Source organism: Trichoderma citrinoviride (genome assembly GCF_003025115.1).
Source record: "Trichoderma citrinoviride strain TUCIM 6016 unplaced genomic scaffold BBK36scaffold_20, whole genome shotgun sequence".
NCBI classification, from domain to species: domain Eukaryota; kingdom Fungi; phylum Ascomycota; class Sordariomycetes; order Hypocreales; family Hypocreaceae; genus Trichoderma; species Trichoderma citrinoviride.
This window is the reverse complement of record NW_020194728.1, coordinates 277,698-303,552: the sequence shown is the minus strand read 5'-3', so window position 1 is coordinate 303,552 and position 25,855 is coordinate 277,698. Positions and strand designations below refer to the sequence as shown.

The 25,855-nt window shown below is 54.8% G+C and overlaps 6 protein-coding genes across 6 annotated transcripts; 2 read left to right on the top strand and 4 right to left on the bottom strand.

The window, feature by feature from the left end:
* Positions 1-2,279: 2,279 nt before the first annotated feature.
* Positions 2,280-5,410, bottom strand: BBK36DRAFT_1136693 (hypothetical protein; the record flags this gene model as incomplete). The annotated part of the gene is made up of 4 exons (XM_024893071.1): positions 5,371-5,410; positions 5,133-5,278; positions 2,850-4,957; positions 2,280-2,789 (listed from the first exon to the last, which is right to left on the bottom strand). Coding segments are annotated over exons 2-4 (2,737 nt in total), but the record flags the coding sequence as incomplete, so codon positions are not given.
* A 570-nt stretch (positions 5,411-5,980) lies between these two features.
* Positions 5,981-10,653, bottom strand: BBK36DRAFT_1145287 (Piwi-domain-containing protein; the record flags this gene model as incomplete). Its single annotated transcript, XM_024893743.1, has 8 exons — positions 5,981-8,599; positions 8,658-8,777; positions 8,822-9,079; positions 9,243-9,319; positions 9,415-9,525; positions 9,719-9,750; positions 10,564-10,612; positions 10,644-10,653. 8 exons carry the CDS (start codon positions 10,651-10,653, stop codon positions 5,981-5,983), a joined length of 3,276 nt encoding a protein of 1,091 aa, XP_024745315.1.
* A 467-nt stretch (positions 10,654-11,120) lies between these two features.
* Positions 11,121-14,613, bottom strand: BBK36DRAFT_1136691 (hypothetical protein). The gene is made up of 5 exons (XM_024893070.1): positions 13,928-14,613; positions 12,419-13,862; positions 11,446-12,356; positions 11,242-11,356; positions 11,121-11,138 (listed from the first exon to the last, which is right to left on the bottom strand). Exons 1-3 carry the CDS (start codon positions 14,549-14,551, stop codon positions 11,455-11,457), a joined length of 2,970 nt encoding a protein of 989 aa, XP_024745314.1. The 5' UTR covers positions 14,552-14,613; the 3' UTR covers positions 11,121-11,138; positions 11,242-11,356; positions 11,446-11,454.
* Positions 14,614-15,515: 902 nt separating this feature from the next.
* Positions 15,516-17,123, top strand: BBK36DRAFT_1136690 (histone deposition protein Asf1; the record flags this gene model as incomplete). The annotated part of the gene is made up of 4 exons (XM_024893069.1): positions 15,516-15,982; positions 16,048-16,087; positions 16,147-16,455; positions 16,521-17,123. Coding segments are annotated over 4 exons (813 nt in total), but the record flags the coding sequence as incomplete, so codon positions are not given.
* Positions 17,124-18,665: 1,542 nt separating this feature from the next.
* Positions 18,666-20,738, top strand: BBK36DRAFT_1094709 (hypothetical protein; the record flags this gene model as incomplete). The annotated part of the gene is made up of 4 exons (XM_024889068.1): positions 18,666-19,099; positions 19,200-19,878; positions 19,983-20,504; positions 20,619-20,738. Coding segments are annotated over 4 exons (1,755 nt in total), but the record flags the coding sequence as incomplete, so codon positions are not given.
* A 1,166-nt stretch (positions 20,739-21,904) lies between these two features.
* On the bottom strand, positions 21,905-24,454 carry BBK36DRAFT_1145283 (ras-GTPase activating protein; the record flags this gene model as incomplete). The annotated part of the gene is made up of 5 exons (XM_024893742.1): positions 21,905-22,065; positions 22,139-23,732; positions 23,809-24,054; positions 24,120-24,253; positions 24,334-24,454. The coding sequence occupies 5 exons, from the start codon at positions 24,452-24,454 to the stop codon at positions 21,905-21,907; spliced, it is 2,256 nt and encodes a 751-aa protein (XP_024745311.1).
* Between the last annotated feature and the right edge of the window lie 1,401 nt (positions 24,455-25,855).

The window sequence follows — 25,855 nt, the reverse complement described above, 5'->3', positions numbered from 1 at the left end:
TGACCTGGTGGTTGCGTGGAGCATCTTTCCTGGCGACCGTAGGACTTGAGAAGCGGCTTCAAGCAAGTCGGTCGGAGAGCTACCTGCGAATCCTTCTGCCGCTCTACCGTGAAATCTATGCATTCAGTGACTATTAAGGAAAGCTGCGGGACCTGTCATTGTTGGGAACACGGTGCAAGAGGCGGCCATAGACCTAACTCAACTGCCAGCATGATAAGCCCATTAGGACAAACTCTTGGATTATGACGGAGTCTCTGACTCCGTATTGGAATTCCGACGGGTTGTCAAGGGTTGTAAAGGGTAGCCAAAGTGTTGTCGCTGCCCGTCGACACAACGCAAGTCCCATGAGTAGCCGCACCCATGTCCCGAACTACAAAGAAAAGCCGAGGGGAAGAAAGGAAGAGAGGAAAGAGGAAAAAAGGAAAAGGGGAAGAAAGGTAAAGAGAATAAAATGGAAAAGAGATAGAAAAGGAAAGGGAGAAGGGACAGGGAGAAAACAAAGCTAAAGGAGAAAAGAAAAGAGACAGAGAAAAGCAAAGAGGGAGAAAAAGGAAAGAAATCCGCTAGGGAAAAAGGAGCCAGAAGGAAGAAAAAGAAAAGCCAGAACGACGAAAACAGAAGCAGAAAGAAGAGAAGGGAGCCAGCATTATGCCAAAAGCGGGAGTGCTACCTAGCAGTGCAACCAAAATCCGGACGCCTGTTCTGCTGCCTCATGGTCTGCCTTGTCTGCCTCGCCGAGTCGTGTTGGTTGTCGACAGCATCTGGCGGGAGCCCCGCAAGGCTGAATTACACATTCACTCGTTATAATCAGACTCTTTGGAGATGAAGTGTTGATTGAGTTTTAAACTATGTCGCTTGGTTGTGACGAGTAATGCTCTTCTGGCCCCATCGCAGGAAAGGGGGGTAACTCTGAATATATGCATCCCATCTCCGAACACAAACCGCTCCAAGGTTACAAGGGCAAAAGGATTTTATCCAAACAATAAAAATCTTAGATCCCCAAATTCTCACTACCTAGGCACTTCAAGTCCTAGCCGGGACAAAGCGCCTGCTTGACTGCTCGGGAGGACGTTCTGTAGCATTAGCATCACTACGCGTTGAAAGTCTTCATCGCATATGGATCTAATTCGATTGCGTGATCGCCAAATGCGACCGAATGGTGGTTTTCCTGATCATTACAAGCTCATAGGGACTAACAGGAACTATGAAGTTTGCCTCTCAATTCCGGTCAATATCTCTGGAGTGTCTACCACCTACTATCTTTACGCACAATATTCGGCCGTGTGGTCGCTGATCTCGCCCAAGTGAAACGACTTCCACGCAAGGTCGGCCATGGCGGGAGGGAGCTTATTATAAAGGGCGTTCAGGATGATTCAGACAGGCCATTTCCAAGTAATCCTCTTTAACAGTCCTGCGATAGAGCTTGTGACTTCCAGGGCCAGTCCAGCTTGACCCAAATCGCATAACGTTCCAATCGAAAAACGCCCATGCAGAGAAGGTTTTTCGACGTGCCTGTCCGGACCGCTCCCACCGACCCCGTAGGGAAACAAGTCGTCACCACCAGCGGCTGGAAGTCATTGGGGTGTTCTCGACACTCGTCCGTCAGTATAACCTCTAGACTCCTGGTTTCTTGTCTCTATCACGGCCATTCTGTACCACGTCCTCTCCTGTACGGCGTGCTGACTTGATTCTACCTAATTCTAGCGACTGGACGGCATCACATGGAGGCCCTCGACGAGATGGATGGAGCGGCTTCGCTGCTCTGGCGTCATCTGCGTCGCCTTCGCCAGACACCATCGGCAATCTGGAGTCTTTGAACCCGTGGTTGCTTGGCTTTTGCGCCGCTGGGGGTCTGGTGTTTACCCACGCGGCATGTTGGCGGGCAACAGCCACGTACCTTGGGTGCACAGGCTTCATTCACATCGGCAAAGAACCCGCAGCAGATTGCTTTGAAGAGTAAGATATCGCTATATAGGCTCTTTAAATTCTGTTCTTGGTCTCATGTAACAAACATCAACACAGCACAGAGCTCCCCCGTCATATCCCATACCACACACACTTACTTCCCTTTTAGAAGAATTTCGACGTCAGGCCTCCCACAATCATGTTCCGCTTCTGCCGCCCAATAAACTTATTCACGTCGTCCGCCCACCCCTCCGACTGCTCCTGCAGCGTATTCATCGTATCCCCCATGAGATTCAGCTTCTCCGTCCTCTCGTTCAGCTGCCGCGTCAGGTAGTCGCCCCAGCCCTCCGCCGACGAAGATCCGCCGGCCGGAGTGTTGACAGCTCGCTGCTCCGCCGCGGCGGCCTCCATCATCCTCTTGCTGGGCGGTCTGTTAGCGCCTCCGACCAGGAGATCGAGGTCCAGCGGCGATACATGCTGCGTTCCACTGATCCACTGCAGGTTCGAGATGGTCGGACGAGGCGGGATGTCGATCTTGGGGTTGATCAGACGATCCGGGGATTGCTGCAGCTCCTTGCCCGTGCCCCAGACATGCACGACTGCCATCTCCGCGGGTCCAGCCCAGGCAAAAATGTCGCCGGTCGGTGTCACGATGGTCGCTGTGCTGCGCGTGCGGTCCACCATCGGCAGCTTGGCACTGCCCAGATCTCGCATGCCCGGGATGCTGTATGCCCTGGCTGATCCATCTCGGAAGGCGGCAACGATGGCGTAGCCCTGCAGCTCGAGTTCCGCTACGCATGCCGAGTCACATAGTACATCGTCAAACTCTTTGGAGGCGCCCTTTGAATGGGCAGGCTTGAGTATCCTTATCTCCTTCTCGGTGACTGTTGCCGTGGTTAGCTAGACTGTCCATTGAGAAATGAGCAAAAAGAGAAGACATTTACCTGCAACTAGAGCGCCATGCACTTGACGCCCCTCTCGCAGTCCAGCCACTATTTGACCAGTGGCCAGCGCAGGTTTGCCGGTATCGGCTTGGATCGGATTCAAAGAGACGACTCTTCCGTCGAATGCCACCATGCCCGCCACTTCAGCCGTGTACGACCCGCCTGCTCCGGGCAGCAACTTCATGGTAATGACTTTGCCCAGGTTGGTCCCCACAAAGCAGCATATTGATGAGTATTTATCGTCGTCCAGCGTCATGACGCCAAATTCCATCACCGAGGGCCACTCTTTCAGGGGCGCTGAGCTGGATCTAGAGTGGCCCTTGAGAAACCCCTTGCGGTTCTCGGGCTTGGCGAAATCAGTCATGGGAGCTTGGAAGATGATCTTCGGACCGCGAAGGTCGATTATCGTTAGGAAACCGAGCTCTGAGCCAACCGCGACGAAGCCGACGTTGGAAACGCGGATGGCAGTGATTGGGCCCTGCATCATCTCGTACAGGACAAACGGCTGTAGCCCTTCCTTTAGGTTCGGCTCTGCTCTGGAGCTGATATCTGAGAGCCCCATGGGGTTCGGATCAAGCTGCTTGGGCTGATTCTTGCCGTAGAATGGATTTACGCCCCAGCGGAACACCACGGCCTCACCGGTCTTCGTTCCAGCGGCGAACTCGCCCGTAGCGCCCGCCATGCTCATCGCCGTCACCTCCACATCTTCGAAGCGATCCAAAGCTCGTGCCATGTCGACCTGCAGCTGGACCTCGTTCTCGATCTGGTCAGCATGCCCAGAGTCCCAGAGCCTAATGATGCTGTCTGCATGCGCCGTCTGGATGATTGTGCGGTCTTCAAATCTCTTCCTTGGTCTCACTCCAGCTGCTCCGCCCTTCACCAGCGGCTCTCCTTGGTCTCTCTTCTCCACCATGGATAGCCACCGAGGCCGGTCGACGCTCGATACGTTGAATTTGGTGACGAAGGGGTGTACGAAGAAGGTTGACGGGTGGAGTTGGTTGGTAGGGCTGATTGGGTATCCCGAAGGAAAGCTGAGTGTAATCAGCTCCCCAGAAGTCAGTAGCACAAGCACGGCAATGGGGTCTTGTGCGCCACCAAAGTAAGGAGAGTCTCTCGGAAAGAGCAGAAAATCAACTGCCTGGGCTCCCGGCGGCAGATTCAGCGGAATATGTCGCTTCCCACGGAAGTGGTTTTCCAAGCCCTGCCAGGTGGAGGTGGCATATATCGGCGTCATTCCCAGCTCGACAAATGTCATGCTCTTGGGCGACGCATCGGGTGCCTGGCCGCCGGCAATCAACAAGCCCGTGTCGTCGCAGTTTTGCTTGCAGCACCAAGCTATCTTGACGTATGGATCGGAGTATCCCGGAGTCGGTGCGCTGGGGGTCGCATGCTGGATGCCCATCTCGGTGAGAGTCCTCGCCATGACGACTTTTGCTTCTTTGGGGTCCCAGAAGACGAGGCTGCCGTCGTCATGCGCGGTAAGGACAAAGGTGCCCGAGGGGTGCCACAGAGCATGGGTCAACCGAGGCCGGCGCACCGTATCCATGCCGATGCTGTTCCCTCCCGGCGCCCCGACCGGGAGAACATACTCGAGGAACTGCTGCGGCTGGTTCTGCTTGAAGGAATAGATGACGGCACCGTGACTGTACCCGATCAGGAGCTTGCCGGCATCTCGGGGATGCATCGACAGGGTGACGAGCGTAACAGTGTGCTGCACCGGATCCTTGGCCTTCCAAAAGTTGGGCAGCCGGAACGCCCGCGCAAGCATGTGCCGATCGAGGTCGTAGGCCACAATGTCCCCGTTGTGCATGCCGATAAAGGCCCAGTCGAGCATGGGGTCCGTCACCATGGCGCTGACGGGGCCGCCAATGACCTGCGCGGCCACGCGCTCGCCCGTGTCGAGGTCCCAGAGTCCCAGCTCATTGTTGCGGTCGAGGCTGACGAGGCGGTTGGCGCTGAACTGGATGCTCTTGAACGAGGTGCGGCGCGGCGGCTCAAACGTCTTCTGCACGCGCTGCTGGCCAAAGACGTAGATCTTGCCGGCGCCAAACTTGCTCTCGGCGGTTCCGATGGCGAGCAGCGACTGCACCGGATCGTAGGCAAAGCAGCTGTGCGTGTCGTGTGGTCAGTCATCGCATCTGTATAGCTGTGGTGTGTAATCTCTGCATCCTCCGCAAAACCGCCAACCCTCGACGTCGTCGTCGTCGCCGTCGGCTTCTTCGCGCTCCCGCGTTTGGCGGGGCACAGTTGCGTCATAGCCCACATCTGTCAGAGAGAGCTCACCTTATCTGAGAGTTGAGGCCGTATCGCGCGTGGTCGTCGGGCGCAAACAGCTCCGGGCGGATGCTGCCGGACAGGTCGTTCTGGATGCCTGCCTGCTTGCCTCGCAGAAAGCTCGCCATGGTGGGTGTGGCTGGAGGTTGGAAGGGAAGAGAGGAAACATCAGGGGTTCAGATCGGTTGCTCGGCTTTCAATCCGTGACTGGAATTTCTATCAGTAGGGGCTTGGCTTGTTAGACGACAAGCTCAGCAAGACGCGGGATCCATAGCGGGGTTCTTGGCTGGTCACGGATCCCAGGCGTGCTGAATCACTCAACGCAAGACGGTCCTGATAATACAGCCATATTGCCGTCACATCAGCTCGATTTGTCACCTGAAGCTTGGCCATCTTATATCAGCCTCTGAAGCCAAGTCCACCATCACATCACCGCATTCTCTCATCTTCTTGCGTCTGATATACCTACACAGCTCTTCAGGTCAGCAATGTCCACACAACCCAACTTCACGCCCACCTTCGTCTTATCCCTCCAACCCACTCACTCGAGTCTACAAGACGCAGCACACCTACGCAGCTTCACAAGGTCAACACCAATGCGTGTCGATTACCTAGACTATCTGGGCTTGTTTATGGTAGCAAATATAACCTCCACCGCCATCTCCCGCCAATCCGGTCGCCCCTTTTGTTCATGTTTCACGTCCGCTTCATAATCGTCCTAAAATGAAAAGCAAAGCCGTTTCCTCCTCCCCTTACCGCCAGCCACAGCTAGCAGCCGCTGAATCCTCCAACACTCTCGTAAACTCATACTGTCCTTCGTTCGATTCCACCACCATTCCGCTCGCCGTCGCGACCGCTTAGATGTACCACATGGTGCCTCTGAAGAATTCTCTCTGTCTCATCTCTCCGTCAATGGGAGTATTATTCTCCGGTTTTCCGCCAAGCTGGAGAAGAGATGGGGCATCGCTGCCCCGTTGAGGGACGCTCATCGACTCTCCCTTGGCCACCTTGTCGCGGATCATCTCGTGACCCTTGGCGCCGGCGCGGAATCCCTCGCTCGTCGCAATGTTTTCGTGAGCGCGGGCACGGCTGCCGGCGAGATGTGCGTAGTAGACGGCCGGATGAAGCGACACCGGCGTCGTCGATCGGGCGTAAGAGTAGCACTGATGATAAATCATCTTCTGCAACTCGTTTACCGGGATGTTCATCTCGTCGATGAGCACGTGGTAGTGGACAGGCCGAGCCGTTCCCTGGATCGCCACGTGCGAGCAGAGGTAGAAGTCGTACATGAATGGGTGAGTAACCTCCTTTTCCACCAAAGTTCCGGGCAAGGCGTTTCCGTTTCGGTCCCCCTTCTCAGGGAAGAAGCGGATGTGGTGACGCTTCGTCGCCACAATGACCGTAAACTTGGGCAGCTGTTGGCTGGGAGCCGCCTGCTTGAAGTAACCTTTTATCTCCTTGATTTCCTGCTCAATGACATGAGCAAACTGTCCCTCTGCGACTCCATCCCGGAAGTAAATGACGTGCTTGGGGAACTGGCGGTCGTGCCCGTTCATCCAAACCTTGCAAAGATGGCCGAACAGAGTATGGACGTTGGCGTGGCTGAGCATTTCCACCCGGTAGCCATTCGTCTCAACCATGGCGGCATACTTGGTTGCGTCTCGGTCCACCGACATCGTCATGGCCGCCACAGAGGGAGACGGGCCGCCGGGAGCAGCGTGAGAAATGTCGACGCCCACAATCATGGTAGGCCGGTCCTTGGGGAAATAGGTCCCCTGCATCTTCCATGGAGGATTTGTGCGGGACGTCGATCCGCCGAGTTTTGCGTTGACCTTCATGCACACATTGGAGTGATATTGGCCGTTGTTGGACGCAACAGAGGCACCATTCACAACCTGGGTCAGGACGCCGAAGCGGCAGTCAGCAGACTTCTTCAGCCGCTCGTAATGAGGGCTGTTCTTGTGCTGAACAACGACAAAGATGAGCTGCGTATATCCCCGCTCGCGAGTGATCTGGTTGTGTGCATAGGCGAGTGCTTGAGCAACATTGTTCTTGACGTGGCCCGGCACGTTGATCAAAAGAGGGTCGTTCTTGCAAATGCCTCCGTGGCCCATAAAGGTCGTCTTGAACGTGCGGGCAAACTGCTGAAGCTGCGAGAACTGGACACAGTCATCCATGACGATGAAGCCCCAGTTGATCAGAGGGGCGACGTTCGGCTTGAAGAACTTCTTGCCGCGAAGATCCCAGCGGCCAGAGTACTTGGGGTCAGCTGTACCCTGGGCAAAGTTCACGAGAGGGGCGTTCAAGACCCTGGCCTCTGTCTTGGCGAACTGCGTTTGCAGTTCCACGCCGTAGAATTTGAGATAGGGATCTTGCTGCAGGCGAAGGTCTCCGATGTTCTTCATAATGTCGCCCTTGCGAACGTTGGGGCGGGTCACAGCAATCTTGATCATTGCTGCCGTCTGTTCGGGATTCAGCTTGAAAGCGTATCTTTGCATCGGCTCAACAAAGGCGAACTCCATCGGGATGTGTCCATTCTTACCCGTCGCGATCAGAGGGAGGAAGGGGTACTTCAAGGTGGCATTGTACTTCTCTCGGTAGTAGTCAGCCACCGAGATCTCACGGCCATTGTAGTCAAACTTGACTGTCACAGCGTTGGCACCGCCCTGCGGTCCGTATTTCTGATCGAATGCAAAGTCCATCACCGTGTAGACCTTCTCTGCAAGCTTAGGGTCGCGGTTCATGTGTCGGATGGTAAACTTGAGTTTGCGCATCTTGCGAAGTTGCTTGAAGGCATCCGATGATTGCCACTCTCCCTTGGCATTTCGAACCGGGTTGAAAATCTTCGTAGTAGCAACTTCCTCTCTCTGATAGCGCTTGTCCAGTGTGCGGAGAAAGCTCATCATGTACTGGTCCATGGTCTGTCGACCCGTCCAAAAGCAGGTGTTGGTAACATCTGCGTTCAGAGCAAGACCGATGCCTCCCTTGGAAAGATTGTTAGACAGTCGAAGAGAAACGTAGGTCCCCTTGTGAACGGTGATTACTCCATCTCTGAGGAGGGGAACTCCGGCTTCGTTCTTCTTGTAAAAACTGCGCTTGATAGCCAGCAAATGCTCAGACGGCCACTGGCGAATGAGGTGGTCCATGAAGTTGAGTGCTTCCTGGACGCTGTTGTTGAATTGCATCTTCCTCTCCAGATAGCCCCGGAGAGCGCCCATCTGAATCTCCGTAGTCTTGCGAAGCATGACGTAGAACTTGTTGGAACGCCCGGAGCGTCCAGGAGGCTTGCCACCGTCCAAATCGACCGTGACTTGAATCTCGCCGCGGTCGACCAAGGCAGGAGACCATGCCAAGCGAGACCCGTCCATGATCCACATGGGGTAGTTGTACGCGGCGAGTGCATTCTTGAGGTTGGCATGAGCCCAGATCTTCTTCAAGACGGGGCCGCGTTTGTCGGGTTCCGGCGAGAGAACCACCTATCCAATGTACGTTAGTAATGAGGCATTCCAACTGTAGATATCAAGTGCAACTCACGTCGTATTGGTATATCTTCTTGCTGAAGTCAAATTTGGTCATTCGTAGTTGATTGACTTCAACAATCTCAGGTCGGCCTTCGGAGGTCAGGTTTTTGCCGCGAACAGCAAACACATCTTTCTGTGCCTCATTGTCAAGAAAAGCATCGGCGGGCAATTCCATACGAGTATTGCCCTTTCGATCCTTGCTCTCGGGCTTCGCGGGATCAAATCCCATGCTGGGAGCCCAGCCAGGGCGCGGACCGCCGGACGGCGAGCCTTGTGCCGGTGAGCCTTGTCCCGGAGGGCCTTGTGCTGGAGAAGCACCACGGCTTCTTGCAGAACCTGCCACAGAGGGTCCACGAGAGTGGTGAGGGCTGCCTTGTCCAGGCGTGCCATGCCCGGAGGCGGCAGGGGAGCGGCCTCGCTCAGACATGTTGAGAACTGTAATGGAATCAGAGTTAGTAAATCATGTGGACAGACATAAGTAGAAAATGTGTAGTGCCTCGTAGAAGCGTCTCGAGTCCTCACTGAAACTGCCAGCTCAAGAGAGAAGTGCCAAGTCTGAGATGGGAAAGCAGAACAAAAGCGTGGCCGACCGACTTACTTCTGACTTTCTGTCAAAATCACGATAGTATTCACCGTGGAGACGAATCTCTGCTGATGTCTGTTCCAATGTTAGATCTGTTGTAAAGTTATGGACGTGGTAGGATCTGGAGTTGCTAGATTTGGAGGAGATAAGGAGATGGAGGGGGAAAGGGTTTTTGTAACAGACGTACCCGGCAATATCGACGAGCTTGACTCGATGATGCTGAAGACGGTCGCGTGTAAGGATATGAAGGGTAGGCGTCGCCAAGTCCTGATGGTGAGGCAGTGCCTGCGCAACGAGTCTGCCAGAGGTCAGAGTAATGCTATAGAATGTGACGTGACAACGGTAGAGGAAGCTGAAGGAATTCACAAGAGGTAAAAACTGAAGGAATAGATACTGTATGAGGCGGCAAAAGGGTAATTTTAGGTGTTGAAGGCTGTGAAAGGAGAAGCGAGGAGTTGAGGAAAGGGTAAAAATCAACAAAGGCCACTCACCAAAGTTGACGATCGAGAAAGCCTCCCACAGGCTTAGCACAAAGGAGTGCCGAAGGCCAGAAGAGGTTTAAGAGAAAGCTCTGCCAAAACAGAGAGAAGAGGGCGTGCGGAGCAGGAATGCTGCGGGTGTGTGGAAGAGGAAAGTAAGAAGAGAAGAGGAAGAGGAGGAAGCGAAGCCGTTATATAGGCGCCGATGGCCTCAGGCAGCTGGCAGGAGAAGGAGTGATCCGTGATGCAGAACACGTGAGCACAGCTGCCAAACAACTTGCAGATCAAGGCGGCAGCTGCATCACGGTGAAGAGCAGCAGGGCGGGCGGTGTCTGGCAATCAGTGCAGAGGCTGGCGGGAGGAAGCAGCTGCCAGCTGTGGAGGAGTGAAGCGAGCAGACACCACCACACAGCTCGGCAGCTCCTCAACTTTGTGATGGCGTGGGGGCGTCTTACAATATGATAGTGAGAGAGGAGTATAGAGAATAGTATCGAGACAGGAAACTAAACTACTATAGAGTCTTTCTATCAATACGTGCATGGTGTCATTGATTTCTGTCACGACACCGCCCTTTTGGTGCAGATGACCGCGGTTGGGCGCATCTGGATGCTTTGCTGTAGCTGCCAAGCGGCTTCGTGCTGCTGCCGGTCGGACTAAGTGAATGAACTCGGACAGGAACCGCTTGTTGGGGCAGCAGTTTGATCTCAAACTGTTGGGAGGGTTCATCGATTCGCGACGAAAGGACGGAGCAAGCTATATTCAAAGTGATATCAAGAAGATCAAGAGCTACCAATGTAGGTATTTAAGCAAAACCTTTTAAGAGAGTCAAGCCGAATCGATGGTGAAGTCTCTCTCACCTTGCTTTGACTAGTAGGACAATATGACGATATCTTCGGAGGAAGAAGTCTTGACTGGCAATTAGCAGATTACCACTTACAGACAAACATAGAGCAGTCAAAATACAGAGCTTCGTCATTACATTAGTCTCTGGCCTGAAGCTACTCGAGAGTAAGGTATATCACCAAGGTGCATGTACTTGTTGGCCTTGAAATGTCCGTCAGCGTCGGCATGCTGTCTCTATGGTTACAATGGTAAATGTGATAGCCAGACAGGATCCGTGTATCAGAGCCTGTGTTATATAGCTGTGATTCGGTAGGCAGGGCCTGATTCAGACAACTTCGTCTAAACAAGGTGATTTTTTCAAACCAGCCGACACCCATCTACCAAGCCCATACAGCAGCTTGGGCAGCTTTGCTTGCTTGCCCCTCTGGATGCCTCACACAGGTCTCACTTTATGTCGACATCAAGCACAGGAGACAGCGATTTGCACACTTCCGTAGCTCCAAATTTGCTGCATATATCACCTTCATACATCGGATGGCACCTCGATTGCTTCTGCGTCTGTGAGACGAGTCACGCATGCTTGTTGCTGGGCACATGTATTTATTATTCATATCATATCCCGTAATCAGCTGCACCTGCAAACTAACGACCAAAGTCTTGCAATCTCATGGAGAGATGCAAAAAGGTGTTTGCCTGTGATATCTAGTGTAAATAGGCAAACCTGTCCAACGTTCCTATTTCCTACCAAACGCCGTCGGAATGCATCAAGAAGGGCAAGCATTTACCGCCATCTACTATCCATCAAGCCAAATCTTCCCATCCTTCACTCACTCCGGTGGTAGTTGTCCAACTCGCGAAATATAGTTCAAGTCCTCCATCGCACAACCTCAAAACCTTTTCCCAGACTAGAAGCGGTATCCTCCATACTGACCAGGAGCCGGGGCATTGTATCCCGTTGGCGCTGGGGGCCATTGGGTTGGAGCTGCATTTGCATCGGTCCCTCCGTATGGGGCCGTGGGGAACGCATTTCCAGCTTCTGCTCGCAGAGGCGACTGTCTGTAGACATTAGAAGCAGGGGCAATACGTCCATATGGACTGATTGGCCTTGAGAAGTCCCCTGAAGCCTGTCGACCATGGACGGGGGCGGTGAAACGATACTGCCCTCCAGTCTGTGCCTTCCAGGTGGCATAATCAGGAAGCGGCGTGTCCCGGAGCAGTGAGACCATGCCAGCTGGGTTCAGTCGCTGCGAGTCATAGGTGTGGGCGGGGGGCAGGATACCAAGGAGGAATGTGATGTCTCGATGGAGAGCTGATGACTGATTGCGGCGCTGCTGGTCAAGTCGTCGGCCAGCTGCCCCTTTAAGAGGAGAGGTGCCTCTAGCAAGTCTCTTCGGGGGATTGAGTTCCTCGTCATCTGGCCCAAGAGGCCGTTTGGGAGACGCAGTGGCTCTGACGTACTGGGGCCGAGGGCTCTGCTCTCTCGGTGGGGGGAAGCTGTTGCGGGATGATGCAGGTTGCTCGATGATAGGGGCCGCAAGCTTGGGCCGCATTTGCGCAGCTTTCGAAATGATGACGGGGGCAGCGATCGGGTCAAACTTGTCAGACGAGTAGCGAGCCGCAAAATATTTGAGCTTTGGGTCTTCGGGAAAGAGCTCTGCCATCCTCGCCTCGAGTTTGTGAATCTGGGATAGTTCGCCGTATTGGGATTCATACTTGTGAAAGTACGAGTATAGAGGTTTGGCTTTGTGGAGTGTCTCTGGATTGGCGACAAGGCGGTTAACACAAGTCTCGAAAACCACCCGAGCATCTAGATAGCCGTTCGTTAGTAACCGTGCCCCATGTGGAAAGAACAAAAACAGGGGGACTCACTTGTTGTATCATCCTTGGAATGCAAAAACTTCAAATACTCAACGATGAAGCCCTCGTCGTTTGGAAACAGGCGGGCTCCGCGCTCAAAGATCTTGGCGCCGACTGGATCCTTGTATACGACAGACTCCAGCAAGGCGACGGCGACATACACGTCACTGGTGAGACGTCCCTTTTGCCGAGCATCGGTAAAGACCTTGCGCAATCCACCATCTGTCTGATTGCCTTTTCCCTGAATGCGGCGAATCGCCCTGGCCATGGCAATCCATACATACGAGATTGTGCGAGAAAGTATGTTGGTCTCGGCAGCGTAGCCTTTCTGAATAGCAGTAATGCGCTCCTCGACAGAAGTCTTCTTCGACGTTCCTTCTTCGTAGTCGTCGTCGTAGTTTTGCTCAATGGACTGCTGCAGGGGAGCCTCTTGTGCCGCCGCTTGCTTCAAGGTGGAGATTTCCAGCTTCTCGCGCTCCTTGGCCTTGTCTCCCAGTGCATACAGCGTGTTCAGAACATCGTCGAAAGGTTTCCTCACGGCCTTGGCAAACTCAGCCTTGTCTCCCTCCCTGAGCGGCGAAGTAGCCTCGATGTGGTCTGCGTGCTTCAGAGCAAGCAGGACACTCTCGGGGTTCGCGGCAATTCCTTGCATCAAGAACTCGACGCCCAGTTCCTTGTCCACCTCGGCAAGATCGCTCTGAAGGCACCATTCGGCCGCATCGACCCAGAGTTCTGGCCAAAAGCGCAGAGCCATGAGGGCCTGCTTGTAGCAGTACAGGACTCGCTGTGCGAATACTTTCGGCTCATCAGCCTTGAGCACCAGTGGATCTTCCTTCTCCCACTCGATCCATTTCTTCCAAAGCGCAACCTGGTGACGGAACTCTTGGTCTCCTTCGAATCCGGGAGCCGGCGGCAGTCGGGGGAGATTTGTGCGCTTCAAGTCTCTGGTAATATTATCCAGGGCAATATTGCCGCTCTTGGCAGACATGTATCCAGGAGATCGCTCCTGGATGAACTTGCGTCCCGTCACCTTGTTGAGCCCCATCTCAAACTGATCGTACTCCTTCCAAAGATTATTCACTGTTGACATGGGAACGGTTATCGCGCGGTGATAGGCTTTGCGCAGCTGGTCCATCTTTTGCTGATCTTGCCAGCCGGTGCCCCCGATCTGGCCAGGGCCACTCTTGATGAACTGGACGTAGTCTTGCCAGATGTTGCCCGAGTCCCGGTCCACACCAATGTTGTCGATTACAAACTCATACGCTTGCGTCACAGTTCTCCTGGCTTGGCCCGTCGGGTCATTGTTGAGATCGTTCCGACGGCGGATGTAGTTGAGGTAGACTGTCCAAAGCTTGACGTTGGGGACCGTCATCAAGCACCGCCCAAAGAGCTGTTCCGCATCGACAAAGTTGTCCATGCCGAGTTCCATTTCGATCCATTCCACCCACACGTCGGCCTATCCATTGTCAGTCATGTACGAAAGCAGACCCATCCAGCCTGGCGGAAGCAGCGTTGACTTACCGATTGGGGAAAGACCTCTAGGAACCGGTTGTAAACCTTGCGAAGATCGTCCAACCTGCTGTTGCGCCTATGGTCGGCGATGAGATTCAGCCACGCATCCATGTCCCCTCGAGGATCCTCCTTAATGCGAGCCTCGAGCAACGCTACCGGATCAAGGCTAGCCACTGGTGTTGCAGTCACATTGGAAGGAACATTGGTGGAAACAGGAGGGACTGGAGCATTTGCCATCTTGATATCGGTGGACTGACCAGCTTGGCTCTGTGATGCCGAGGGCTCGCGCTGGCCAGGGCCTGCTGCATTGTCTCCTTCGTCCTCGTCCTCGTCCTCGTCGTCGGAGGCTTCCACTAAGAAGCCGCCCGACATTTTTGGCTTGGATGATGGAGGACGTTGCGAAAGGACAGTGGGAGCGGCTTTTTCAGGGACTGGGGGGTCTGGGAGAACTGATTCAACGGGGACATATTCGGGATCATATTCCCCTCCATCCTCGGTTCCATTATCCGCTGATTCACCTGACACATGGGAGTCTTGAGCAAAGTTATCAACTTGTTCGTCGCTATGCTGAGTATGATCGCCTTCCGCGGCCGCAAATCCTTCATTGCCCCACGAAGTTTCTTCGGAAGCCATCTTGCGAGGCCTTCTGTATCTTCAACTTGGAACACCACAGTGACGCCTGTGGAGGTCTATTGAGGGGGCGGATCTGTTTCGACGATGGGGGTGCGTCAATGGCCGACGCAAAGGGTAGGACAAACTCGATGGGCTCTCGCTTGGCAGAGATGCCAAAGTGCCGCGGCGGTTTCGGATCGATCGAGTTTCAGAAGAATGCTAACTCTGGATTAGAACCAAATCAAGTTGCTGTATATCATAGTCATCAGATATTCTTACCGAGTCTCGCAAGGCCAATCCAATCCAGGGTCTGGCGGTAAATGCAGAACCGTCTGCCGACCGGTAAATCGCGTCGCCGTTGGTCAGCGTCGAGGTCGAGGTCGCAGCTGCAGCGCCTTGCTCGAAATGGCGGCAAATGGATGTCGATGCGGTGCAAATCAAGCTTCCGTCCAGCTGCAGCAGCGCAGAGCAGCGATGCCTGTGTCAAGTTCGAAAGCGCGCACCGAGAGTTGTGTCTGAACGAGATGATGCGATGACGAGGTCAGAGGTCAGAGTTTGGAGCTCTGAAAAATAGAGTCGCCCAAAGCTCCCGATTGGGGAAAGGCTGCACGTTGACCAGGCTGGAGAGAGCGCCGGTACGAGCACGAGGTGGCTTGAATGCTTCTGAGTTCTGGTACTTTTCGGTACTTGGCACGTTTGGCGTTTCGATTTGTTGGCCAGCGGCTTATCCGCTGTCCCATTGGCACCGGCTATCGCGCGCCAGAGATGACCATACAAGGCTGCAAAGTACCACTACCGTACCTCTACCTGCCCGCGCATCGGCACCTCCAGACGCCGCCCGGCAGCGGATTTTCTCCCCCAGCCCAGCGGCTGCCACTGAAATCACAGGCGCCACACACCCTGGAAACCACTTAACGCGCAGCGCTACGGTCGCGTCGCCAGCCGCCACCACGTTGTTTCAACCTCGTTGTTCGTGCAGCCTCTCTGTGCCCTCAACTTGTTTTTTTTTTCCCCTTCTCCCTACCTCACTCCCTCCAGGTGCAGCCGCGTCGTGTCTCTCTCCTCTACACAACAGCCAGCGAGTTGCTCGTTCCTTTTGCATCTGCATTTGCACCGCACCGTCGATCTCGCAGCTGAAGAAAATCGTACAAGCCGCTACCGAGCGTGTTTGTTTGCCCCTCCAACGGTTTTTGCTGGGTAGTCTCGATACCGCCTCGGCGATTGGATCCTTACGCGCAATTCTCTCTACGCCGCGTGTTTCCAACGGGCTATCCCTCTCAGGCATCTGCGCAATACTCTGTTCTGTTCTTCTATCCTGTCATCCTTCGTGAACACTCTTCACCATGTCTGTCGTGTCACTTCTTGGGGTCAAGGTGGTCAACAACCCCGCCAAGTTCACCGACAAGTACGAGTTCGAGATTACATTCGAATGCCTCGAGCCGCTTGAGAAGGGTAAGTTGTCGACAAGGAGGCCCTCAGACGTGTTGGGATGCGGTACCCTAACTGACAGCGTCTAGATCTCGAATGGAAGCTGACCTATGTCGGATCTGCCACCTCGTAAGTCGGCCGATTTTCGTTGGGCATCATCCCATGTTTTTGTTTCTGACCCGCCGCAGGGACCAGTACGACCAAGAGCTTGACTCCCTTCTCGTCGGCCCCATCCCCGTGGGAGTCAACAAGTTCCTCTTCGAGGCTGATGCTCCCAACACCTCGCGCATCCCCGACGCCGACATTCTGGGCGTCACGGTCGTGCTCTTGACATGCGCCTACGACGGACGCGAGTTCGTGCGAGTTGGATACTATGTCAACAACGAGTACGATTCGGAGGAGCTCAATGCAGAGCCCCCGACGAAGCCAATCATTGAGCGAGTGAGGCGCAACGTCCTCGCTGAGAAGCCGCGTGTGACCCGTTTCGCCATCAAATGGTGAGTATATGCTGGCCCCTCCATCATGCCTCTACAGGCGGATTCTAATTAGGCCATCTTTCTAGGGATTCCGAGGCCTCTGCACCTCCCGAATTCCCCCCTGAGCAGCCCGAGGCAGACCTGGTCGCGGACGAGGAAGAATACGGCGCTGACGAGGCCGAGGAGGAGGCTGCTGAGGAAGCAGCGGCCGCCAAGAAGGGCGAGGACGCGGAAATGGCCGGCGTCGAGAGCGAGCACCAGAACGGACACGATCACGAGGAAGAGGAGATGTCCGAGGATGGTAGCGTCGACATTGAGGGCGAGAGTGAGGACGAGCTTGAGGACGAAGAAGAGGGCGAGGGTGAGGCTGAGGGCGATGACGATGCTATGGAAGTCGACGATGCCGACAAGCACGCTGCTCACCAACCCGTGACAGTCATGTCTTGATTGACGCCAAGTCTCAACCTGAGTCAGGTTTCTCCCACCGGGGTGCGCAGGCGCTGAGCATATACCTCACGTGCTGCACCTTCCGGACGGGCGATGGTATAACGAAAATACGACGGATGGGATGGCACCGGTTTCGGCGGGAGGGGCGGACTGGCGGACTGGAGGATATAGGCGGCTCGGTGTCATTGGTGATATCTTACCCTTGCTCTCTTATGGCAGGAAAAATACTAGTATATGACGGATACGAGGATACCCGCCGCGGTGTTAATGGATAATGAATTTGACTAACGAGCATTCTACGCGCGAATGTGTCGAGTCCTATCCCAGGGAAGCGATGTCTGCCTAAGCTGTCCATCCTCGAGTCCTACCACTACGGAGCACTGCCTCGGCACGATCCCACGAGCTGAGATATAGGATGGGTTGATGTGCGTCATTCGCTGCGGAGGCGGAGCTCTCCTTGAACTCCGCGCGTTCTATTGAGATGCGTTGACCTGCTTGTGATCTGGGATCCTTGAAGCGACCGGCTTTGAAACGATTTGGACTCGCGAACTGTTCGCTGGCACCCACGGCTCCGGCCGCCTCCAGCCGCACCAGCCCCCCCGTCACAGCTCAGCCTCATTTTTCTCTCTTTGCCTCACTTTTATTTCCAGAACAATGCGACGACAAAACGGCTCTTGACCACACCAAGACACCGAGCTAACGCAGCCTATGCTCCCCCGCCCTGCCGTTTCCCCTTTCGCACGGGGGCGATGACGGACAACCGGGGAGATGGCAGAGTGACAGGATAATCCCTCGGTCCAGCAAAACAAGAAGCAGAAGAGAGAGAGTGACATCGTCGGCCCTATTCCCCGATACTTAGCATATGCTCATACTTGTTCAGACAACCAAACAGGAACAACTACCTAATAGCTGGCTTCACGTGGTGCGGCGTTTTCGATGCCTATCAGATCTCATTTCGCTCATCGGTGTGTGTGCGACCTCTACGATTCCAGGTACTAGGAGCATGAGCTTCTTTTGACAATGGGGGGGCTTTGTGCTGTTTAGCCGCAAGGCTTTGAGGCTCTTGGTTGCGTTCGTCTTGGCTTCGGTAAGGGGGAGCAGCCCGAGTTTGGTGAAGCTGAGATGCGTATATGGGAGGACCTACTATATCTCTGTTGTGTATGGATGGGGTATATGTACCCCAGACGTCTCCCTTTTGCGAGACGGCGTGTGATGGGCTCTTGCTTGATGGATTCAGTCATGTTGTAGAATGCCTCCCTAGTTGACATCCAAGCTGTTCTGCATCTTCATCCCATCGACATCTCCCAAGTCGCAGCACCATGGCCGTGCAACCACGCACGAACCTCAGCCTCGAGGAGCTCGCCCGATCCGTCGAGCACCACCACGAGCAGTACCTCCGCAGCCTCCACAGCTTCCACGATGTCCTCAACCTCTATAAACGAGAGCGAGAGACAAACAACGGCAACGGCCGCACCACCGTCCAGGGCCTCGCAACGCCTCCCCTGCGCGCCTTTACCTTTGCCAGCGATGCCAGCAGCAGCGGCATCCTCCACGTCTTGCCTCGTCTCCGCCGCGACACCCTTGACACCACCCACGGCCGCCCATCATGCCATCCATCGCCTAGATTCCTCCCTCTGACGCCAGACCTCAGGGGCAGCGGTGGCGGCGGCGGCAGCTATGCCGTCCCTCACGACGATGAGATCCCCTTCATCCCTCTACTGGAGCAGTCGTCCTCCGTCCACGGCGGCCACTCTCCTCGCGATGTACTGCACGGCGACATCCCTGCCTCTACCGCCACCGTCTCAGCTTCTCACGTCCACCAGGCAATCACCCCGATGAGCTTCTCGGACGACATGCTCTTCCGCCACCTGCGCGGCTCGGACTTTGTTCCAGAGTTCGCGAGTCTGCTTGTCGACGACGATGAGGACGAGCCGCCGCCGTGGGACATTGACTCGGTGCAGGCCTTTCACGAGGTTGCCGCTGTCGAGGACGAGCGCTTCGGAAACTCGACATTTGAGGTGTATGAAGTTAGCGAGGATGGGAGGGCGGTCAAGATGAACGCGAATGCCCGGGTCGATGCTGACAGAGGACGAGGGTTTGTCAGATATGGGGGTGAAGAGGAATCGCTCGAGCCGCCTGACGGCATCGTCGACGCTCCGACGGTATGGGAGACCATCAAGGACGTCAACACCAGCGGCAAGGCCGTCGGCCGCATCACGTATGCTTCCTCCCTCGCCCCTCGTCCATTTTGTGCCACTGCTTCCCTCACTTCGATGTGAACTCGTGTGCTCATGAAGCGAATCTCTCTCCATATCTAGCATCGTTCAAGAACCGACACCTCTCATGCTCGCCGCCCTCCACCTCACCATGTCGCCTCACTTCGACATGACAGAGCTCCTCCACCATCTCCTCTCCGACACGCCCAACCACGGCCGCACCCACGCCTTCATGCACCGCGCCTACGAGCGAACCCCCTCCTCCCCGGCCTACTACCCCTCCTCCCCCATGGCGCCCACTCCCTCCAGCGGCATCGCCCCCCAGCCGCCCGTCTCCTTCGCCCACCTCCGCCAGCGGTCCTTCTTCTTCGTCTTCAAGTACTACACCCTCCTCGGCCAGGGCCTCGACCCCGCCCCCTGGCAGCTGTACGAGAAACGGCCCACGGACAAGCGCCTCGACGACCACATCGACATCGCCGAGTGCGGCTCCGTCCTGGCCCTCTCGCTCGGCGGCGAGCCGACCAAGACACTCAAGATGCGGCCGCGCCGGGAGCGCGCCAAGGAGGGCTTCCTCTTCGACACTTTCGGGCCCTGGCAGCTGCTCAGCATCCAGAGCTTCCCCGACGACGAGCACACGGTCAGGGGCGACGACTTTCAGCAGCTCAAGAGCTTCTGCAGCGGGCCGTATGCCTTTTTGGAGCTTCTCATTGCGGAGTACCGCGATGCTGGCAAGAGGAATCAGATTCTGCATGAGAGAATCACGAAGCTCATCACGCCTCCTGTACGTATTCTCCCACCATACCCCCTTTCCTTTTTTACTTCCCATTGCTGTGTAGGTATTCAACGACGTCTCTCCTCAAACTAACACATCCCCCCCTCTGCAAGACCGAATTCATGTTCAACCACCACCTCCGCGACAAGCTCCTCTTCGAAGACAAGCACTTCACCTACATCCGCCGCTACTTCTGGGCCTACAACACCCTCGCCGTCATCAACACGGGCATCAAGGCCATGATCGCCGCCTACGTCGACACCTTCACCGACGACGTCTGGGCCGGCGCGCATCCCCTCCTCTGGCCTTATCCTTCCCCTTCTTCCTCTTCTTCTTCTTCTTCTTCCCCCTCCTCCGCTTCCTCCTCCTCGCAGTCTGCAGAGGCAGCAGCAGCAGCAGCAGCCGACTACGCCACCAGAATGGCCGTCCTGCGCAGGGAGCTCGACAAGGTCGTCAGCGACCTCGGCGAGGTGCTCAAGCGCAACGAGCGCACGCGCAAGGAGATTGAGAACCTGCGCGACCAGCTCTTCAGCGGGAGCTCCATCAAGGAGAGCAGGAGGGCCATTGATCAGGGGGACAATATTCGCATCTTGACCATGATTAGCATGTTGTTCCTGCCCTTGACGTTTGTAACTGTGAGTCAAAACGACGACATCTCTCGATATGAAAGCCGGGAAAAAGAAAAAAAAATGATGGGCAATTTTCTACCAGAGAGGTCAGAGAGAAAACTAACGAGAGAGAGTTCATAGTCCGTCTTTGGCATCACCGAATTCACAATCCCCGTCACGGACTGGCGCTTCCCGCTCACGCTGGTCCTCGTCTGCGTCCCCTTCATGATCCTCCTCTACCTCATCCAGACGCGGCCCTTTATCCAAGCCATGCAGGCCCTGGACCGCACCGCCCGAGCCCTGGCCCTACTCCCGGCCCATCTCCTCCGCCTCCTCATCCATCGATGCCGCAAGCCCGATGCCTCTGCCCAAGATGGCCGGTCCGTCTCCACGCCTTCGTCGCCAAAAGGCCGCAAGAGGAGACTCATGCTCAGGCGACATGGTGGAAACGGTGCTAGAGAAGGGAGTGGTGGCGGTGGTTCGTGGAGCCGGCTTTGGAGTTGGTTGAGGAGGAGGGCTGGTAAGGAGAAGACTGAATTGGAGAGAGTGTAGTAAAGCTCGAACCGTTTTGATCCTCTCATTTTTTTTTCTTTGATCTTTTTTCCATTACATGTCAGCAACTTACCTACTTACTTACTTACTTACTAGAACGGCATTAAGTGCACGACAGAAATACCGAGAATCAAAGGCGAAGAGTTGGACGGACATTTTCGCCTTGGTAACGTTAAGTGGCATAGCATTGGGCGGACATCACATATACAGCACCTGACAAACAAACAACACATAGAAACAAAAACAAGACATGCGATAGCTGTCCCTTACAGCGCGTCATTCCATTCCCAGAGCTATACTAAGAAAAACAACGTAATAGAACTACAGTAATAATCAAGACTCAGCCAATGACATTATTACATTACCAGTGTGGTCATAAATAACGACGCCGAAAGAGTGGAAGGAAACATGAGAAGAAACGAGCAAAACGTAAACATGGTGAAAGCAACGAACAATTCATTCGCATAGAGATTGTTTAAAGCAACAAAACAAACTCCTCCCCAAACCAAGGACCAGCCCGTTCGGGGGATATAACATAATAACGGCGTCTCTCCTTCCCATCATTACCAAAGGTATATAAGTAAACGAAAATAGTAAGCATCGTTACAGCCCGTCCACCCGCTTGAAGAGTGAAACCGCGGCAAAAAAAAACAGTCAACAAAAAAACCAAGACGAAACAAAACTAGGAGCGTACACAAAGAGGCCGCAGTGACTAGTTAGCGACACCTTTTCAGCAAGGTGACAAAGCTTCCGTGATGCTCCAAAACGCCCTCCTTTACCCCCCTTCCATCCCCTTTTCGCATAGAGTCGTGGCTGTGCTGATCAAGGTATGCGCTCAATAAGGCGGCTGTGTCATGGTCGAACGACACATTGCTTCACCACCCCTTCTTGCGAGCGAATCTCTTGTTGAGCAATGCAAGAACCTTGGGAACATTGAATTGAACGTATTCCAGGTCCAGTTCGTCCTGGTTATCCTTTTGCATCTCGAGCAGGTCGTCAAGCTTGAGGTCGAGTTCGAGCAGCCCCCGATTTCGGCCTTTGCAGATGGTTAGCACGCGGTCGACAGATTGATTGGGAAAAGCAAGTAGAAGAGAGAAGGGAAGACTCACCCTTATAATGCAGGGAAATGACAAAAGTGCCTGGCAAGGGGCTGGTAAAGTTGAAGTAGATGTTGGCCCGTCTGTTATCCGGAACATTACTCTTCTGAATTACGCCCTCCTTCTCCAGCTGCTGGTGTGTAAACTTGTAGGGCCCAAGAACCTGCTGCTTCTGCTGCTTTCGCTTGGTGCCTTCACTCTGTGATCGCACATTGTGGAGGTAGCTCTTGTAGGTGTCGAGCTGGCCGACCAGATACGCGTTGTGATCCCGAATGGTTTTGAAGACTTCTTCGAGCTTCTCCGTCTCGGCAATAACGCCATCCTTCAAGGACCCCAGGTGCTGCAGCTCTTGCTCGACTTCGTCTCTCAGCAGATCAAATTGGTCGGCCTTGTCGATCACGCCGAGCTCCTGTAACTGAGACAAGAGCTCCATGGCCCGGATACCCTTGCGCACCATGACGGCGTCGTTGCGGCTCGTGGCGGCTGCGTCCGCAACACGCTCGAGCCGCAGCGGTCGCTTCGAAACGGCACTGTTCTGAGGGATGGTTCGCATGATCTGCACAAAGATGGACTTGGCTTCCATAAAGAACACTTCCTCCTGTGTAATATCCAGTGCCGCGGTCAAGTCGTCAATCGCAGTCTCCCATCTGCTAAACAGGGGAAGGTTGATGACTCGATTCTCCTTGCGAGGCACCTGGGGAGGGGCCGCCGCCAGCTCGGACACGATGATGGACAAGTGCGATGTCTCATCTTTACACAGCTCGCCACGATGCTTCTCGATCAGTGCGTGCATCGCATAGATTTCGTTGAGCGTAATTTCGAGCTCAAGGTCCTTCTTCGACAGCGCCACGTAATTGTCCATTTCCAGGCTTTCGTAGAAGTCGCCAACCTCGCACAAGTCGAGCATGAACTTGTTGATCCGGTCCTTATTCTGCTGAATAAAGGGCTGGAGCTTGGCCATGTAGGGCTCCTTGGAGTATGAAGGCTTGTTCGCCAAGTTCTGCAGCATCTTGGCGATCAGGGTGAGCGTTCGGCGAGGTTTCTCGGCGGGCGTTCCGTCAATGAGCATGTACGACTTGGGCGTCACAATGGCCGGGTTGATGAAGCGCAGGAAGAAGAATCCACCAATCAAGGTGCAAATAATCTGGTCGTTGGCATCGGGGTATTTGCGCTTGGTCAAGCTCCTGATCTGCTTGCAGATCCAGCGGATACCATAGGGAGCCTCCTCCAGGCCGTCGATGATCGTGGACAGAAATCCGTTGGCAATCTCGATGAGCATCGTCAATCGCGGCTCGATGATGGCTTGGACCTGAGGGTTTTCGGCTGCTTGCTCGGCAGTGATGCCCTTTGGCAGATTCGGCGGCAGCGTGCCGGTATCTTCCTCAATCTGCTCCACCATGCGCTCGTACACCTTGAGGGGGTTGATCTCCAAGTCCAGGTCTCGCAGTTCGATCAGGCTGTTGATTCTGTCGGCCAGGGCAATCTTCAGGAAGCTTTGGCCGGGGCCTCTTCGCGTGTAGGTCGTCATCATGCGAGAAACGGGTGTGTTGGCTCGGAGCAGCGAGGAATAGTCGGGGGTGTTGTCGAATTGATACGTGAGAACGGACTAAATGAGACAAAAGGGGGCGCTGTTAGGCGGATGAAGGCACGGCATCGCATCTGGCTTCTTGACTGCAACGTACCTGAAACATGGTGAGGAGCAGATGCTCTTCTCGGCTCTCGTACTGGTTTCCGTAAATAGTGAACATGACTGTCTGGAGAAGTGAGTCGATTTCCGACATGGAAACGAGCCGACACAGGTGGGCAATGTGCCTGGGTTCGGATTGTAAAAGAAACAAGAGGTTTCCGTATTTCTGGGTCTTATCGTCGTTGGGGAAGACGCCCTGCTCCATTTCGGAGTCATCGAGATGGCTGGCTACTTCATTTTGCTGCAAGAGCGTTAGCGAGGCGTCCATCGGATCGGACAGCACCACACCGCGTTTTTTCCACATACTTCTTCCAGCGCCATGCGATTCTGGATGAGCAGCGCAATTCGTGAATCAAGATAACGGACGTCCTTTTCGAGGACAAAGTTCTTCTTGGACTGTGAGGAGATTTTGGATTTGAGATCTCGCAGGGCTTTCTGGGCTGTAGGTTGGGAGAAGGTCAGCCGTGGTGCGCTTCAAAGGGGGTGAGGTGATGCCAGCTGGGTTTGCTGCATTATTTACCTTTAGCGAGATCGTCTTCAATTTGCATCTCTCCCTCATTTGCTGACATGGACATGTACAGCGCGGACATGGAGTACCGCTTCGACTGGCGCGCAGAGCGCGAGCCATCGTAGGTCGACATTGTGTTTTGTCGCGACAGTTGTTGAAAGGAAGAGGTTGACGCTGTGGAGGCTCTCGAGGGGGTATGGAGCATGACAGGCATTATGGGGATTTGGCGCTGTGCGACAGAAGGGAGGGTCGGGCCTTGTCGCCCCAGAACCTCGGATTTCGTCGACAACGACAGAGATAATTAGGCGGAGTTAAGCGACAATGCTCATCACCTGGCCAAATGATGTTCCAATCGAAAGTCGTCCCAGCTGGTCGGGTCTCTTTATTTCGTATAGTTCACGTCGTCGGCGCGGATCGTGAAGCGAGAGAAGGAGGGGGGGTAAAGAAGAAGAAAAACAGTGTCGCCAAACAAGGAGAAGGAAGACAAGAGAGACGAGAGAGAATAATAAAGGTGCAGTCGCTAGAGGCACGCTTGTGATACAATTTGCGTCGGCTTCGGGAGAGCTTCGCAAGCGATTTGGCGATGGTGTAACGGTTCGATCGAGGATATCCCGTGCAGGTCGGCGAAAGGCCAGGGCAGCGGGAGGGCAGAGGATGGTTGAAGCCAGAAACCGTTTCCAGCCAAGCAGCGTTGAGAGCCCTGTCTCTGTCAAGCGCAGTCCCGGAAAAAAAACAAAGAGAAGAGATTATGCCTGTGCTTGCATCCAAGGGTCGCAGAGAACGGCAACAGCACACGTGTCGAGCGCCAAAAGGGCGAGAAAGAGGGCGAGAGGGGGGATCCGTCCGGGATACGTAGATGCTGTGGTTATCGCGCCGGTGACAAGGAGCTGGTGGTGAGAAGGCGAAGAGCGTCAAGTCGGGGCAGCGTCGCTAGCCGAGCGACACACAGCCAAATTTCGGTTCGACAGACTGGCAGACGCGCGAGACGGAAGGCTGGATCAGTCGCTGGAGGCTGGGCGGTGTCGAGCGCTGGACCAATGCGAGGGCGCGGCACAAAGGACCAGATGCAGCGTCGGAGAGTGTTGAGTTGCAAAAGACACGAGGCACGGCAGCGACAGAGTTTGTGGCTGCGACGGCTGGCGATGGTTTGGAGTCGTATCGAGTTCCAGGTTGAGGACATGGACATGCAACAGCAGGAATAAAACTGGAGCAGCGCGCCTTGTTTGGGGGAGGTTTGAGAGGGGAAGCACGCCGGTTCCAGGGGTTGCAGATTGCAGACGGCGCGGCCACTCACACTCGGCAGCCGTGCTAGTACCTCAGTAGTACCTGGACTACTCGTACATGGACCGGGAAAAAATCAATCACAAAATGGAACTGGCTGGAGACTATCCAGGCACACACGGCCGGTCCGAACAGGCTAGACTGGGAAGGGCCGCCTTCAGGTTGCGGCGATGTGCAAGACTCAAGCGCGACAAGAGACACAGCCAGACGATGAAATGAGCCAGCACGAATGGACCTTGATGCAGCGGAGTAC

What these genes read in the sequence shown, in the direction of transcription:
- BBK36DRAFT_1136691 (XM_024893070.1), bottom strand. Translation starts at nt 14,551, where the DNA reads ATGGCTTCCGAAGAAACTTCGTGGGGCAATGAAGGATTTGCGGCCGCG. An exon ending in TAGAGGTCTTTCCCCAATCG is followed by an intron (nt 13,863 to 13,927) that starts GTAAGTCAACGC and finishes GACAATGGATAG; the next exon opens with GCCGACGTGTGGGTGGAATG. An exon ending in TTCCAAGGATGATACAACAA is followed by an intron (nt 12,357 to 12,418) that starts GTGAGTCCCCCT and finishes ACGGCTATCTAG; the next exon opens with ATGCTCGGGTGGTTTTCGAG.